Raw genomic sequence first — 16,334 nt, forward strand, 5'->3', positions numbered from 1 at the left:
TATCGGAAGAAATGATACATGTAAAAGCCATGAAAATATACCAGACAAACTTGCAAGTTGTGGCATCACTTCAGAAGTCACCATGTTTTTGAAAAAACAAAGGAAAAAAAAAAGAGAGAGAAACACTATTACAAATTACCTACCACTTGTCCTGGCCAGCCATATCGAATTAGTGCAAGCAATCAGTTTCATATGCAAGTTCATAATTTCTAACAGCCTGGAAAAAACTGAACAAAAATATATAATCATGCTGCATGAGGGCAAATGTGCACAGATCTGAGGTCAGAAGGTGGTAGGTGAGCTCAGTGGAATGCAAACAAGATTAGCATGACAATTGCAGGACAGCCAGGAGAAACTGGAAAGCTGCAAGGTAAACTGCTTGAAAAGGACTAGGAATAACTGGTTACTCTTTTTTCAGTACCCAACGAAAGAAGCCACGCTATGAAGTATTAGAAGACTAAGATAACTTTAGAGAGCTGACTGAGAACAGGAAGAGCAATGCACACCAAGACATTGCTGTAAGACAAACCATGGAGTGGTGTTTAGATAATCATTGACTTCACCGATTTAAAAAAAAAAATAAATACTGCCATAGATCACAGAGCTAGAGAACAGAGCAGTAGTTCTTCCAAGGAAGTATGTTAATGTCGTCATAATTTCTCCCAGATAACCTAAACACAACGCACAATTTAACAGCAAGTTACAAAGTGCATCTTGCTATTTGGCTTTTGGAATGGACATGAGTCTATTAATAAAATGGTTGAATCTCCGCATTCTTTCAGAATAGACAAGATATGCATTCACAATACAGGTGTCTTCGCATTTCCAAAACTTTCTACCTAGCTGATAATGAAATACCCTACTTCACCTAGAACAGGTACCCTGATTTCACAGCTGCATTTTTTATAATAAAATTACTTTTAAAATTACTAGGCTGTCAGTAACAAAGGCCGTTCTATTTCTTTTCTGTGACAGCAGAATTGGAACTAGGTGGGGACACAAATTGCTCCCACTTTGTAGCAAGAATCAGCTACTAATTTCAATGATCCAGATTAAAAGGCTTATGACTATCAATTCTCTCATCCATATACTCCTCTTGCTCTTCATCACATTATCAGTTTTGAAGTTTCTATATTCTTCTAAAAGCACACTTGATTCAATGTTGGAACAACTCCACCTATCTTTAGTTGCTTCACAGCATCTAAAAAGGCTTAGAATCCACTCTCTGTATAACAAACGTTTATTCAGAAACAGGTAATACATTATCTTCTCCAACCCCTAATGTTTCCTCCCCCTCCCCCCATTTTTTTTTAATAAAACACAGGTGTTTGATGGGCAATCTAAAAAAGGAAAACAATAGCTGTCTTAGGTACCCTCCCCTACAAACATCTGCTGTTCACATGAAGCACCCTGCCAATAATGGTGGTGTTGGCTTCCAAACCAAAGAGAGTACTCCAGAAAAACAAGTCCTGCCAAGTCCTCAGTTATTTCCATGGCTAAAAGGGATACAGTAAGCTAGAGGAATGGTTTGCACGAGCTAGATAGAGCAAAGAGTTAATACAGAACAAGAAAGCAAAAGAAACATAGGGTTTACCAAGAAATGGAATCCAGACCTAGAACCATTACAGAGAGTTCATTAGTTCAGTGGAGCTGAACAGAATGGATTAGGTTAGTCTCCTAGCTAGAAGGATCAAGTTCAAACCCCAACCAGATTCTGGAAGTGGCTCTTAGCTTTCCTCTCTTATAATACATTTTGAACAAATACAAATGAATGGAGCTACCAGGACTTCAAATATCCATGGCAATAATGCTGTACTAACAAAGGAAGTACTGGAAGTGCCACCTAGTGGCCTGTGGCTCGTCACAGATTCTCACTGGCCCAAGGTACATCCTTGCTGCTCTGCATGGGACTTACTCGACACTCCTCTCCATGTGTTCCTTACAGAGTGCTAACTGCTCTCCTCTCCAAAACCTCTCCCTGAAGCCATGAAGTGCAGCAATCATCCTCCAAATCCATGCATGCGAGCAGCATGCCCGCACAGCAGCCAAACATTCCCCAAATTACATCTCTCAAAGAAGTGAGTTCTCAGGCACAAGAAAAGACTACTTCTTATGTATTAGTATCTGAAAAAGGCCCAGCTCCTTCCTTTTTATAGGAGACTGGATAAGTTAGCAGGTAATAAAAAAATTAATGTCCCTGCGTCAGCAGGAGGATGCAATAGTCTAATGGGAGTGAAACACCTGGATTTCCTCTAGCTCTGAACACAAGACTGGTTCTTATTTTTCAGTCCAGAAAGAAGAGAGCAACTGAACCTGACCCTACAGGTCACTGTACAAATGCCAGAGCCGCCTCCCCCCCCTCCCCCCCTGGCATTACCAGAGTCAAAGCATCCCTCCCATAGCACAATGGTGGTGCACTTGTGCATATGTCCTTTCTGCCTGATGCCTCCGTTGGCTGGTATACACAGTGGGGAGCTCAGTTTTTCACACTTCTTCTCAACGTCACAGCTGCTGAGCAGAAAAATGTCCAACAGCCAGAATGAAGTAGTATGCCACCAAATGCATACAAATCAAAGATGCAAGATGGTGCTTCCTGTATGGAGTCACACCTGACTTTGTACCCAGTGCAGCAATTTCAGAAACAATGTGGTGTTCTTGCCTGTTGATAATCAAGGGGATGCACCTTTTAGTTAAAGGTCAGTCAGAAGAAAAGAGAAGGAGATCACCACTCCTTCCCTCAAGGTCTATGTGCACTTTTAATGGCCACTAGGGGCTTTGGAGTAAAGGAGGGAGTTACATGGTATATGCTTCGTAATACATTACTGGCAGAAGGGGGAGGTTATTCTTCTGGAAAAAAAATCATGGGAGAAAACTCCAACTATGAAAGGCTTTGGAGTAAAGGAGGGAGTTACATGGTATATGCTTCGTAATACATTACTGGCAGAAGGGGGAGGTTATTCTTCTGGAAAAAAAAATCATGGAAAAAACTCCAACTATGAAAACAGAAAGTACACACACAAGAGGAAACACTATTGTACAGTAAGGTAGCGATCATAGAAAACAAAAAATTTCAAGGCAGGCAAATGCAAGTAACATCTGCACTCCTGCACTTTTCTCATTCCTCAACTTAAATGAGTTTTCCAGTCCACTGCTCGCTCCCCCTTCTCAGAGTTTAATTTTGAATTCTGTGGGCTGCACAGAGGCAGAGACCCCTGAGGATTTGAAGAGTGCCTTCAAGATAGTGTCAGGGTCCACCTCAGCTGGGGGATTTGAGGAGGCGCTTGCACTTGACCGGCGTGGTTCCCCTTCCTTCTTCACTGAAGGGGTATCACTCAATCGGCTGGAGGATGAAAAAAAGCAGTATTTAACCTCTCATTATGAAATAAAATTTAACACTATGTCTGCATTTACTGTTCTCGGTGTTGCCCCCTTCCCAATATTAGAGATAGAGGTTTTAAATATACTTTCCTCATAAGAAAACTTCCTCATCTCAGACTTGTTTTGGGCTGGGAATACTATGGAGCCAAGCTATATAGCACTCAGCTCAACATAAAGTTCCACAGAGAGGAAGAGAAGGAGAATATTCATGGGACAATAATTTGCTAACAGTTTTCCTCCCCTCCCCTCAGGTCCTCCTCAAAACAGAACCTGCAAATGTGCTTGGTTCTTCCCCTCCACCTAAAAGACACTTACAGCAATATAGGCTGGTCTGAGGTGATGACATTCCCATTCATATGAAGATTGCATTTCATTGGTTGACCTAAACAAACACAATAAAAAAGTCCTTGTATCAGAATCATGGTAAGGCAAGACCCCAGAAATATCACACACCAGTGCAAGCAATAGAGTTCCACATGCTGGGGAAACATGAGAAAGAACAGCTGATACATCTTTTGTTGCAAAATCACAGCAACAGGAGAGCCACTGAAACACTCAGTACAATATGAAGACTCACACTAGTTAAGAAATTACATATAGGTACAAAACCCTTAGCAGAGACAAAAGAAAATCTCCCATTCTCAGCTGTCTGCTGCTCATCTGACATTAATAACGTTACTCATTTAGAGAAAGAAAAAGCATCTATTTCCAGCTAAAAATTAACACATAATTTCAGCCTATAACAACATTGCAGGTGGATCCAGATTAACAATTGCATTGTTCAAAGTTTATGGAGAAGCTGATACTAATTGTTTTACAGGTCTGATTCAAAATGTCTCTGACTATGCCTTGAGGGTTTTGCAAATATTAGTTTTACTTATACTTTGCAAGCAGCTGTTCTGTAAGCAGGTAAAGCCTTCCTAAGGACTACCTAGCTCCCAGCACTAGATTAGAAACAAAAGAAATTTAATCTGTAAATTAGAGCAGTGGAATCATCAGGACCCTGCCTCTAGCTTTGAGCATTCTCTTTCTAGGAAAAAGTTTTTTAAAATTTCCCTTAAATAAACTGTGCATATATTCAGCTAGTTACATAGAAGCGTATTGCATTGTCTAGCTCTTGAACTGATTTTCTGGCATTTCCTCTCTCTTCGTAGCATATAAGCATCTGAGATGCTTTTAAACTCTCTGCTGAGGTAGAAAAGTCTTTGTTGATTTATCTATCCTAAATGCAACTCTGGTCTCAAACTCACCGTCTAAGCACCTGTTGTTGTATTTCTTATATGCTGTGATAGCATCTTCTTTCTTCACAAATACTACCTCAGCCACTCCAGGGTGCACCAGCCGGGCTCGCTTCAGAGCGCCACACACACAGAATAACTCCTGAGGGCAGAGAGTTAGTCATGACCACGGTCACATCAGAGGTACCACTTCAGCCAAAGACACCAAGTGAGAAAGGCTTAGTTTCCTAATTGCACCACCCATCCTGCTTAGTAAAATACATGGCAGAATTTTGCCACTTGTCTTATTTTGTGTTTGCTATGGTATGAGTACTTGGCATTAGTCATACAGGTTGCACAAAGCTCCATACTGCTACCAACACAAGCAGAAGAGTTCAAGGCCCAGTACTCTATACTGTTTGTCACACATGAAGACCAGGCTCATTCTCAGCCTGCTGAGAATGGAAGCGCCTAGGTAATTTGGATGGGGGCATAAGCTTGAGGACACCACCAAGCATGATTTGGCATGAACTCCTCTAAGTGATGCCAGGTATCTCAGTACACCCTAGAAATGGTATTTTGTCCCAGCTTCTTAAGCACACGTTTTTTAAAAAAAGTGACTAAAAACCAAAACAAAAGAAATCAGGAACTCTCAAAGTTTTTGCAAGGAAAGCAAACCCATGCCATACCCCTCTTCATTGCATTCACCACAGATCAAGTGATTTATCAAAAGAGGTAGGTTAAGGGAAAGAAGCATCACTCATCCACAGTTCAGCAGTAAGCAACACTCACAACAATGTCTTCCTCTGTGACTCGAGGATGCAGATTGTTTACAGTCATCTTTGTGCCTTCCAAAGGACTGAACGCCAGCTGCCAACACAAACAAATGCATCGCATAAAAAAAGGTCAGAAATGCAGCAGGCAAGACAGCACAGCAGAGAAAGCATTAAATAAAAGTCACTAAAGGGATGTCTGGGAAAGTCTGTACACACACACAAAGGTGAGAGCTACAGCTAGTAATGGGAAGTATCAATGCTTACAAAAGCGCAGCTCATCTGATGGTGAAGAGGAGCCCCTTTTCCATGCTAATTTCTCTCTGAAGTAACTTTCCTCTTTCATTCCCAAGTATAACACTAACTTAATCTGCATACATACACAGTACTCTCTGGTCATGCCCACACTTTTAAGTGCATGTGTCTGCTGCACTCTACACCAGCCAGCAAACCCCAAAATATGGCTCCAGCCCCTCAAGAACATGCTGAACTCAAAATGCCTGGGAACACCTGGTGGGTTACCTGTACCCAACATCAGGCAGTTTGGTAAAGCAATTCCAGGCAGCTTGTCTACAAATTGCCTGAGAGGTCTTGTGTGGACAGCAAGAAGCTGTATTTGGAAAAAATCCCATTTTTCTCCTTGCTAACAGGAGCGGACAGAAGACAACATAACTAGTAGTGTTAAAACACTATTCCTAGGGACATGGAAGCCTCCAAGGAGCGTCCAAACAACAACTGCCACCTCCTGTAACACAGATTCCCCCAGGACCATGTGCTCCCATGCTAGATAAAAAAGTTGAGAGAAGCAAGATGCAATAACTGAGAATTCCCAGTCTCTCAAACGCTGAAGAAAAGGATGTTTAGACAGGTTTCAAATTCTCGGGACTTGGGTTGCAGCTATCAGAATAAGCTTGATGGAGTTCCAGAAATAATGGTGGAAGGCAGGCAGAAATGAGCTGCTTGCATAACCGATAAACAGCAAGTTTCAGATGTTTCAGAGACTTCTATAAAGACCATCTCCCACTTCCCTGAGCTCACCTCAACAGGTGCTGGTTCTTTTGGAGGCTCCTCCTTTGTCACTAAGGTCCGGGACATGTTTGTCAAGGCCTTCGTCCGCATAGGAGAGGGAGGTGCAGGTGGAGCTGTGTATGTATCATTCTGGACCACTTTAGTCAGGGGAACAGTCTTGGACAGAGAGAATTTATTGCCACTCAGCCCAGTCTACAGGAAGAAAGAATAAGTATCTCTGAGAGCTGCAGGCTACAACAGTCATCCCTCCTCTTCAAGCACCAACAGCAGGAGAGCATTACTAGCACGCACTAAGAACTGCATGTCCTTCCCGGTGTCAAAAACTCCACAGTGCTGGAGACTTTCAGCTTTGAGACAAAAATCAGCTGAAGTTTCTGACTTCCGTCACTAATGAGCACTTTTTAGTTTCATATTCTTAAATGAACTTTACCAGTGCGATTTGAATTTGAGAAGCTCCTTTTATTCAAAGATTTTCAAGTACTTTACAAAGTGTACACAAAGACTGCTCATTAAGATTGAGCTGCCCCAGTACAAAGAGCAATACTTCTTCAGAAACACCAAGCTAGGGCATGCAAAGGTTATGCTCCATCATAACCTTTCTAGTTGGAACTACCTGGAGAGTTTAAAGCCAGAATAAAAATTGTGCTTGGCAGCTGCTGTGAACACTGAAGATAACACGTTTATTCCTGCAAAAAAACCTGTAAGGCTGATTTTAAGGATGACAAATGGCCAGGAGCTCTATTCTGAATACCCACATGAGAAAAAAACATGGGATAATCATTCCACTAAACTGCCTGTGTGATGGTAAAACCACATTAATTTGCTTTCTTAGAACCACAGAATAATTTAGGACAAACCCATGTCCAGCCCTCATGTCTGAAACAGGGCTAACTTCAAAGACACATCCGGTTGGCTCAAGGCCTCATCCAGTTAAACTCTGAATATCTCCAAGAACAGCGATTTCACAGCCTCTCTGGGTCCTTGGGCCAGAGGCTGACCAATACCCTGAGAACTGCACAACTCTCCCCCAATATCTAACTAGAGTTTCTTTTGCTGCAACACATTTGTTGGTTCATCTTCTCCCTGTTCGCTCCTGAAAAGGACGTGGGTTGTGCCTTTTCCACGACCACCTATTAAGCAGTGAAAGTGCATGGACAGATCTTACTACAGCCTTCTCTTCTCAGCCTTAAGAGACACTGCTCTCTCACCCTCTCCTCAGCCCCCTGACCATCCTGTTGTACTAGTTCCAGTCTGTCGGTGTCTGTCTTGTATTGCAGAGCCCAAAAATAGGCACAGTACTCCAGGTGCACTCTCAAATTGCCAAACAGATGGCAATAATTATCTTCCTTGATTTGCTAGCTATGATCTTACTAATATAAGATCTACAGTTGGCCTTCATTGCTGCAAGGAAGCACTGCTAACTCATTCTTAGTGTATCACCCAGCAGGATCCCCAGGCTCTTTCCTACGAAGCCGCTTTCTAGCCAGTCAGTTCTTAGCTTAAGTTGCAGAGGGTTATCCCGTCCCAAGAGCAAGACCTCGCATTTGTCTGTGTTGAAATTCCATCTTCTCCAGAGCATCAGTACTCCCCAACAAGCTGCCAACTACGATTTTGCATGGCAAGAGACTTCCTGCTTTGACGTCCAGCCTCGAGAAGCAGCAGAAAGCTTCCCTTGCTTGCCTGCTCAAACAATAACGAGAGATTCAAAGCACATCCCCAAGTCAAGAGCTAACATGCAGCAACCTGCCAGCAAGGGAGAAAGCGCACATTCCGGCTGCAAAAGGCCTATAAAACCACAGTTAGCCTAAAAGGACTCTGTCCCAAAAATAACACTAGAAGCATTGCCATAAAGGGAAGGGTGGGGTGAAGAGCAAACATTTTGGGAGAAAGCATCGTTTACATACTTTAAAAGAACATAAGCCCTGTAAAGCTGCAGCCTGTGTGTCCACCCAATGTGAGCATGACGTGGTGGGGACTGTTCAGATAATCCCTTACCGCGTTGTGCAGGAAACTGTTTGTGGTGGTGATTTTCATCTGTTTGCTAGTAAGGGGAGAGACACTTTCATCATCATCTTCCATGTCATACAGACCCTGAAGAGAAGCAAGGTAACAGTTTACAAGCAGGTAGATTTAATCTAGACATCATAATAAGTAGTTTTCCCCTGCCTTCAGCCTTCTTCAGGTAATGAACGTGACTACATTGGACTTTACTCCTGTCCTTGCAGCTTGGGGACACAGAGCTGAAGGTATGCAAGTCCATTTCAAAATGCCAGCGTAAAAACTATCAAACTTCTTTTCCAGAAATGCCACAGTAAAGCTATTTCCCTAGGTGTACTGAAACCACATATAGATTTCTCTAATGCCTAGACCTCATCAGGACTGATGAAACAACATTAATGGAATAAAGCCTCAGTGTCTTACTTTTTAGCACCCTGCTACCTTTAAAGTTGAAGCATGTGCATATGATTTTTTTTTAATTAGTTCTTTTTAAATTAAGCATATGTCTGCCAAATACATCTGAACCAAACGTTCCTTTTGAACAGCCTCTTTCCTCAGCACAGCACATATCCATCTGACACTAGAAAACACTGCACTAGGTTTACTGAATGAATAATTAATTTCCCAGTTCAACTTAACGCTCATAGCCCTGCCTTAAAATATTGAGGCTAACTCCTACACAGATATTTTTTCATAGATTCTAAATAATGTTAAGAAAAAGTCTATACGCATGTCACTGCCCAGAACATAAGAAGTCACAACTCAAAACAGCTTCCCATTAATTCAGTAGAAAGGTGAAGAAAAACGGAGGGATTAGCAATGAGAGCTTGCAAAATAAGTGGGTTGTCATAGTCAGCAAGATTCTGGTTTACAAACAGGAAAGTTGTTCCAGTCACAGAAATGCTATGAAGGAAAAAACCAAAAAGAGATGGTAGAACAAAGGAGAATTGTGCAGAAAAGAACGGGGGAAAACACTAGCCATCAGGACAATGGACTTGAGTTTGAGACAAAGTGAAATGGATTCAAGGCTTATAGTGATGAGGTCAGAATAATGACACTTCCTTAAGCATCTGGGATAGATGAAGGCAGCAAGTCAATGTAGAGGTAACATACACAAATAGCTAAAGTTACCATAATTGATGCAAAAAACCCCAAAACAAAACAGGACACATTATTGTGAATGAGTTTTCCAATATTTCATATTTTTTTGTGTGTGTACATAAAGTATTATAAGTAATAAAAAGGTGTAATTCCTCTCTGAAAGCACCCAAGGTGGTAAGGTGGCTGAATGGCCGGGAGCTGTGACGAAGGCCTTTAAAATTGATCCCAGAAAAGACAGCACAAATTCTAGGGTTCTCCTCAGACAAAGTCTGATTGATAAGGGATATGGCAAATTTGATAGCACATCAGAATACCAGCTAACATCATTCACTATCAGGTTTCCAGCAGGGACCCATAGCTGGGATTTCACAGGAAGGTTATGCCATCTCCCACCTCACTGTGGAACATTTGACCATGTACAATCATATCCACTCTCTGAAGAGGCTGGCAGGATGGTGAATCAAAACAACAAAAACTTGGTTTCATGTGGTGTCACTGAGAAATTTACAGAAAAACATCACAGCTAAAGGTCACAGTCTCTAGAAAAAAAAAACATTAGTGCATACAGATGAAAATCGGGAATACCTACTTTGCATTTGTATAACACACAAGGAATCAAGATCAATTAGACTAAATGAAAACCTCAATTACCATGAAAGTATCTTAACCATGCAAGAATAGGGAGCTAAGCTGTTAGAGAACTTCCACACACTTTTCTTTTCTACTTGAAGTTTTCTTTGCACCTGCCAATGTTTATGGACACTTTCCTTCCCCGCCCAAAGGTAACAAACAAAGAGCACAGAGCAGGCACACACCTGTTTGTGTGTGTGGTTGTTCACCACATTGATCCTCATTCCTGCTGGATGAGAGTGTCCAGGTACTGGAGCTTTCTGCTACAGTTAGAGAGAAAGAACCAAAGCATTAAACGCTACAGTCCACCAGATCCCCATTTCAGAAGATCAGAGCTGTTAGTTAATACCCTGAGACCACTTAAATGAAACTCGCTCTCCTGCTCTTGAAACATATTACCACAATATGCTATTAGATAACATCTATGTTTCCTGTAATATGTTCAATATGAGATAGCTTCACTTAATTGAAGAAATTAAAACCTAAGGCCACGAAGAGAAACTGATTTGAATTGCTTGAGTTTTAGTCCAAGATTAGTGGGAAGGACTTAACTCCAGCCCTGCCAGCACTGACTAGATCTGCATTTCTGCCAATAGGAAACCATGAATGGGGTAAATCAGTAAGTAAGCTTCTCTTCTTTCATGCTACAGGGAACCAAAGATACCTACTTCCATCAAATTCAGCAAGTTGGGACACAACACAATTTAGTTCTGTTCCATTTCAAAGGAGAAGTATATACTGTCCCTTCACAATAGAGCTGGAATAAGCTGTAGTGGAATAAAGTGATGCACAGGGTAGTATAGCTGACCCTTCCGCAGCCTGTTATCCCATGAAACAGGGAAATCACAACAGAAGTAGTCAGGGAACGTAGCTGTACTCATCAACAACTGAAATCAAACAGCAACTCTCTCAAAAATGCCCTTTTGGTTTTTGAAAAAGCATTACAGAAAAGAATGGGTCTTCTTACAAAAATACTCTATACAGGCAGTAAAATCTTCAGATTTGCATTTTCTCTAGACTGTAACTTACACCACAGCACCCTCACGCTTCAATTAGCTAATCAATTTAGAAACAAGGGTACCTGTCCTACAGAAACATCAGCAGAGCTATGGAAATTCTTTGGGTTTCAAAGACTTTTTTCCCTTCCTTTATGAGAAACAAGACCACAGTATAGGACATTAAAGCTGTGTGCTGCATGTCAGATCAAGATACTTTAGTTTGATTCTGCTCCCACATTTGGGAAGAGAGGAGGGCCATGGGCAATTTGGAATTTCACTATAAATAATTTTTAAAAAATTATTAAATAATTGCTCATGTGCACAGTTTTGTCTACAGTCTTAATCACTATTACATTCTACAACATTTTCTTTTTTTGCAATATGTTGTTTAACAAACAAAGTACTGTAGGTCAAACCAAGTCTTAAAAAAAAAAACTAGGGTCAGAGCAAATTGCTGCCATACCAAGTCTCTGGAAACTATTTTAACTCCTAGAAACTTTGTAGAAAATGTTCAACTCCTAATGGCTGATGGTGGTGATTTGGCTTAGAAGGACAGCATGAGTACTAATTACCCTACTAATTAAAGACTACTGAACAGACTGCTCTATTGCTCTGCGATTAGCCCTTCTTACTGCCACAAGAGTCCTTTCTCTTTCTTAGGTCAGCCTGGCAGGAAACCTGCAGAGTAATGGGAAATTTCCTAGGCTAATTTAAAGAAGAAATATGCTTGATGGTCTTCAGCAAAACAGAAAGCAGACTCATCTAGGCTTTCAAACTGATGAGAATAGGAGATTTTCTGGGTACGTGTAAGCACACCATTGATCTTTGGGAGGAGGAAAATGAAAGAGGTAGGCTAGGAACTTCGGTTACATGCTTGTAGAGGTGAGGAACAAAACCACTCCTCAAACAACAATCCTGACAGTCTGGAAACTTCTCTTCTGACTCCACCCACCATACCTAACACACACATCATTCAATAGTAGTTATTTCACAGAGAAGTTTGCTAAGAATCAAGTTACTGTGCACACAGCAAAGTGAAATTAGAAAATTGTGAGAGGAAATCAGCAGGTTAGGGTGATCAACTGATTATACTACAATTGAAATAAATCTTGAGCCTCAGCAGGAATGTATCGTGTAATCAGGCAACTCCCTGGCAGTCAGGGCTTTCCTGAAAACCAGCCAAGTAGAAATAGAGAAATTGTAGAAGGGCTCATTGAATTTTTGATCTTCTTAGATACAAACACAGCTGTGTATTCTAAACTGTTATCCCACCACTAGGATAAACCAGTTATCTAGAGAGGACAATCCACCCCATCAGACTTGCAAAGAGGGGTGGTATAAGAATGACAAAAATGCATACATTTTCTTTGTATTTAGGTGGGAAAGAGACTACTTAACCATTCAAGACAACTACTTTAATGCTGACAGGAGTGCTGCTTTAGTCTTTATTGGGCCCAAAATTCAAATGAAAATTTAAATGAAAGCTGGGGTTCTACAAAAAGCCCCAAGCAGCTGCAAGGACACCCAAAAGGCTCTGAATCCTGCCCTACAGGCTGGACTGAACTGTATCACCATCGCTTCTATTGTAAACATGTGAACATATTAATGTATTATCATGTATTCATGTATCATCCAGTATATCGTACTGGACTGCTGTAGAATAACTGAGGGCTCAGAGATTGCTTGCTTGACCTACTTGGATAGTTTTGGTGATTTTCACGGCTGGATTTACTGTCCCCATAGTTGGGCTGATAGCAGCTGGAGCGCTCCTTTTTAAGCTGATCTTCTCTCTGGCATCCACCACTTTGGTCACCTTTTCAGCAGCAACACTTTGCTGCTTACGGGAATTCAACATCTCTCGAGCATCCTGCACCTTCCCTTTGATTTTGAACCGAGCGTCCTTTTGAACCAGTTTTTCACGGGCATCTTTAACCCCCAGTTTGTGTCGGGCATCAGTGAGTCCTATCTTCTGTCGGGCATCAAATGTCCGCTGGAAGCTGACAGCTGGTGATGATCTATTTAGGAGATTTTGCTGGATCCCAATGCGAGATCTTACACCTCCAAACACTGGCCTTGTGTTAAGCCTGGGGGGAAAAAAAAAGTTTCAGATATTATAAGGTGTGATACAGTATCAATAAAAGTATTTGTGTTGCTGCAAACAAAAGCGCATTATTACTGCACAGAAATCCACTCAGGTTAGATGTCCAAATACAACAGTAGAGCTCCTAAGCTGTTTTATGCTGGATTTTACTTTCTACATAAACAGCTAAGGAACTGATTTCCAAAATCCATCCTTAAGCTCACATTTACAAACTTAAGTAAAGGTTCTGACTTCAGCTGTGCTAAGTACATGCTACATTTAAACAAAATTCATCAACAACTTAGGTACTTTAGGAAAACCTTTGAAGACGAAGAGGAACAGAAACAGACTTTCTAGCTTTAGGACTCAGCAGGTCTGCTAACCATCTTTTGTAATACAATAATATGTCCTGATAAAAAGGAAACATGTAACTACACATGATTTCAAGAATTCTGGGCAACAAGTTCAGATTTGTGGGAGTGTAGAGGCTTGGATTTTAGGATGTACAAGCACCGGTACCAATCTCAGTTCAAAGCCACCAGTTTCAAGGTTTATTGTAGGGTTCTACTATCTTAACATTATTTACAGTCATGTATTTTCAGTGGAGAGATCTGTAAAAAAAACCAGAGATGAAAGACTGAACCTCCACTTCCGCCTCTCTCATTCTTGTGTCCAGACAACTGGAGAGCTAGGACTGGGGTCCCATTTTGTTACCTAGCTAAGAATCCTACGGCTGGTCTCTCATACAGCCAAAGCACACTAGCTAGAAGAAACAGGAGTATTAAGATCATTTATTAAAATATATCCAGAATAAAAAAAAAACAAACACCAAAACCCCCCCAGCCACAGAACAAGACTTCCCTTACAATTTTAAAAAGCATTAATTTAGCTATGTTGAAAGCATTCAGAGTGCTGCAGAAGGGCTTGATGAGTGGTTCTTTTTAATGAGCATAAAAGAGGTCAAAGCAAAACCAGAAATATATGTATCAGCATTTAAGCCAGAATTAGTTAAAACTGTTAATGACATGAACTAATGAAATTGGTTAGGAAACTCTGTACTGAAGATTACACCGTCTCTGAAGACTTTTGTTTATCCTAATAAGCAACTCTCTTCCGTAGAGAATTACTTACCCTGTAACAGCATTAACTGTTTAGGCATTTTGTGCCACAGCACCTGAAATAAAAGGGAATCTCAAACATCTAATTCACTTTCCAGAACTTCAAGTTCTGGCTTGAATATTTTGTGGATTGGTACATTTTATAGGTGAAGATTTTTCTGTTATTTCATCTAGGCTACTGAACAGCACGGATATAATGATTTAAGTTTATTCAGTTTATCCAGCCTTCACAAAGTCAAGTTAGCTGCCTCAGAAATCTTATGAAGTGAGCTAAACATGACAAACAAGAGAAATGCAAGGCACAAAAAGTCTTACAGTGCTGCAGAAGGATTATCGTTCAGCAAATAAAAGCAGGAAGAATTTCTGGAAGAAATGAGAGTTAAGGAGGGATTTGAAAAAGGAGAAAGGAGGTGCTTGGCATATTAAGCAGCATAAGACTGTTCCAAATACACAGGATAACATGAATGAAAGCGCAAAGCCAAGGCCTTGTCTAGACTAGGATTTAAATATGTGTTTGAATGTTTTGCTAGTATACGTTATCAGATAACTTTCAAAATACTACTCTAGACATATAAGCGTAGACATTCAGAGTGAAAACCTAAGATTCCCCAATGACCATTAAATTAAACAAACAAGAAAACAACAACAACAAAAAAGGAGCACACTTAGCTAACACAGATGGGGAGAAATCTATGGACAAGATCTTCAGAAGCATCAAGTGCCTATAGCAAAAAGGAAGATGAAAAGCCACCAAAGGAGAAGGCAAATAAGAACTGCCAACAGCTGCACTAGAGTAAATGGCCCAGCCTGCACTAGAGATGTCTGCCATACAAAGCAGGAATCTAATCTTGTAGCTAATATGTAACACGCTCCACAGCCACACAAGCATTTCAAACAATCTGTTGGAGTCTAATTAACTATGCTACAAAGACTACAGTTTCCAAGGGCCAGGCAGCAGTTTTGATGAAGCCATGGCAGCCTGAAGCCTCGCCTGTGCGGATCCCCATCAGCTTTGCCAGTTACGACTCCCCGTGGCACAACTACACCTCCCACGGCTATCCCACAATGCACCGTGCCACTCATCAACGCTCCCCTTCTGGGAGCTGCGGGGGGACGGGGCACCCCCAGGGCCCTGCCTGACGAAGAGCTGCAGCTCCTGCTGCAGATACAGGGCAGCCAGGATGCCGAGGGGGCTCGGGGGCGCCGAGGCCCCGCTGATCCCGGCTTGGGGAGCGCCACTGGGTTAATCGGCGGGGAGAAGCAGGAGGTACAGGTCGGAGGCACTAGTGAAGCCATGGGCTGTGCCAGACATCTCGGGAGAAACGAGAAGGGCCCGAGAAAGGAAGGGGAGAAGCAGGAGGTAGCGGGGAAGGCGCAGGTCGGAGGCACTAGGGAAGCGATGGGCTGTGGCAGACATCTCGGGAGAAACGAGAAGAGCCCGAGAAGGGAAGGGGAGAGGCGGTGGGTGGGCCTGCCCTGCCGGGGCTAGAGCCCACGGGGCACCGCCAGGCAGAGCGGGGTGAGGTGTGGGGACAGACCCCCGCCCCGGCCCCAGCCCGCCCCGGCTCCGAGCGACGGCAGCCCCCACCACTCTACAGGCACGGCCCCGCAGACCAACGCCTAAGCCAATGGGAAGGCGAAAGCGGGGAATAGGGCCGGGCCGCGCTGAGGCAGGCTGCGGCCCGCAGCCTCCGGAGCGGAACGACCAGAAGGGAGAACAGAGGAACCACCGGAGGCCGCCGGGTCCGGGGCGTTGCCCTCCCGACCGCTTACCTCCCTTTCACCGTCACACCGCGTTTTCGTATGAGCTCGTCCAGAGAGAGGTCCGCCATCTTGTCGCGGGGCCCAACGATAAGACGCAGCGAGCGAGACCCGGACATGACATCATACTACTTCCGTTCCTCGCCCCGCCTCCAGAAGTGAGATGGCCCCGCCCCTCGCCCCCCCGCGGGGGGGGGGGGGGGGGGGGGGGCGGGGAGAGCGTCCCACAACCCCCAGCGGCGCCCGGGCCC

At 42.7% G+C, this 16,334-nt stretch overlaps 1 protein-coding gene across 1 annotated transcript; it reads right to left on the bottom strand.

The window, feature by feature from the left end:
- Window positions 1–2,895: 2,895 nt before the first annotated feature.
- On the bottom strand, window positions 2,896–16,190 carry POLDIP3 (DNA polymerase delta interacting protein 3). Its single transcript, XM_009290040.2, has 9 exons — window positions 16,096–16,190; window positions 12,821–13,208; window positions 10,312–10,389; window positions 8,393–8,488; window positions 6,407–6,589; window positions 5,388–5,465; window positions 4,629–4,758; window positions 3,694–3,760; window positions 2,896–3,340 (listed from the first exon to the last, which is right to left on the bottom strand). Exons 1-9 carry the CDS (start codon window positions 16,152–16,154, stop codon window positions 3,166–3,168), a joined length of 1,254 nt encoding a protein of 417 aa, XP_009288315.1. The 5' UTR covers window positions 16,155–16,190; the 3' UTR covers window positions 2,896–3,165.
- Between the last annotated feature and the right edge of the window lie 144 nt (window positions 16,191–16,334).

This window comes from Aptenodytes forsteri, unplaced genomic scaffold (assembly GCF_000699145.1).
Source record: "Aptenodytes forsteri isolate BGI_AS27 unplaced genomic scaffold, ASM69914v1 Scaffold284, whole genome shotgun sequence".
In the NCBI taxonomy this organism is placed as follows: Eukaryota; Metazoa; Chordata; class Aves; order Sphenisciformes; family Spheniscidae; genus Aptenodytes; species Aptenodytes forsteri.

Excerpts from the sequence above, each read along its gene's own strand:
- POLDIP3 (XM_009290040.2), bottom strand. The coding sequence starts at position 16,154 with ATGGCGGACCTCTCTCTGGACGAGCTCATACGAAAACGCGGTGTGACG. Across the intron at positions 10,390-12,820 it reads AAATCACCAAAACTATCCAA|CAGAAAGCTCCAGTACCTGG; the intron begins GTAGGTCAAGCA and ends CTCTAACTGTAG. Across the intron at positions 3,761-4,628 it reads CAACAACAGGTGCTTAGACG|GTCAACCAATGAAATGCAAT; the intron begins GTGAGTTTGAGA and ends GTGTTTGTTTAG.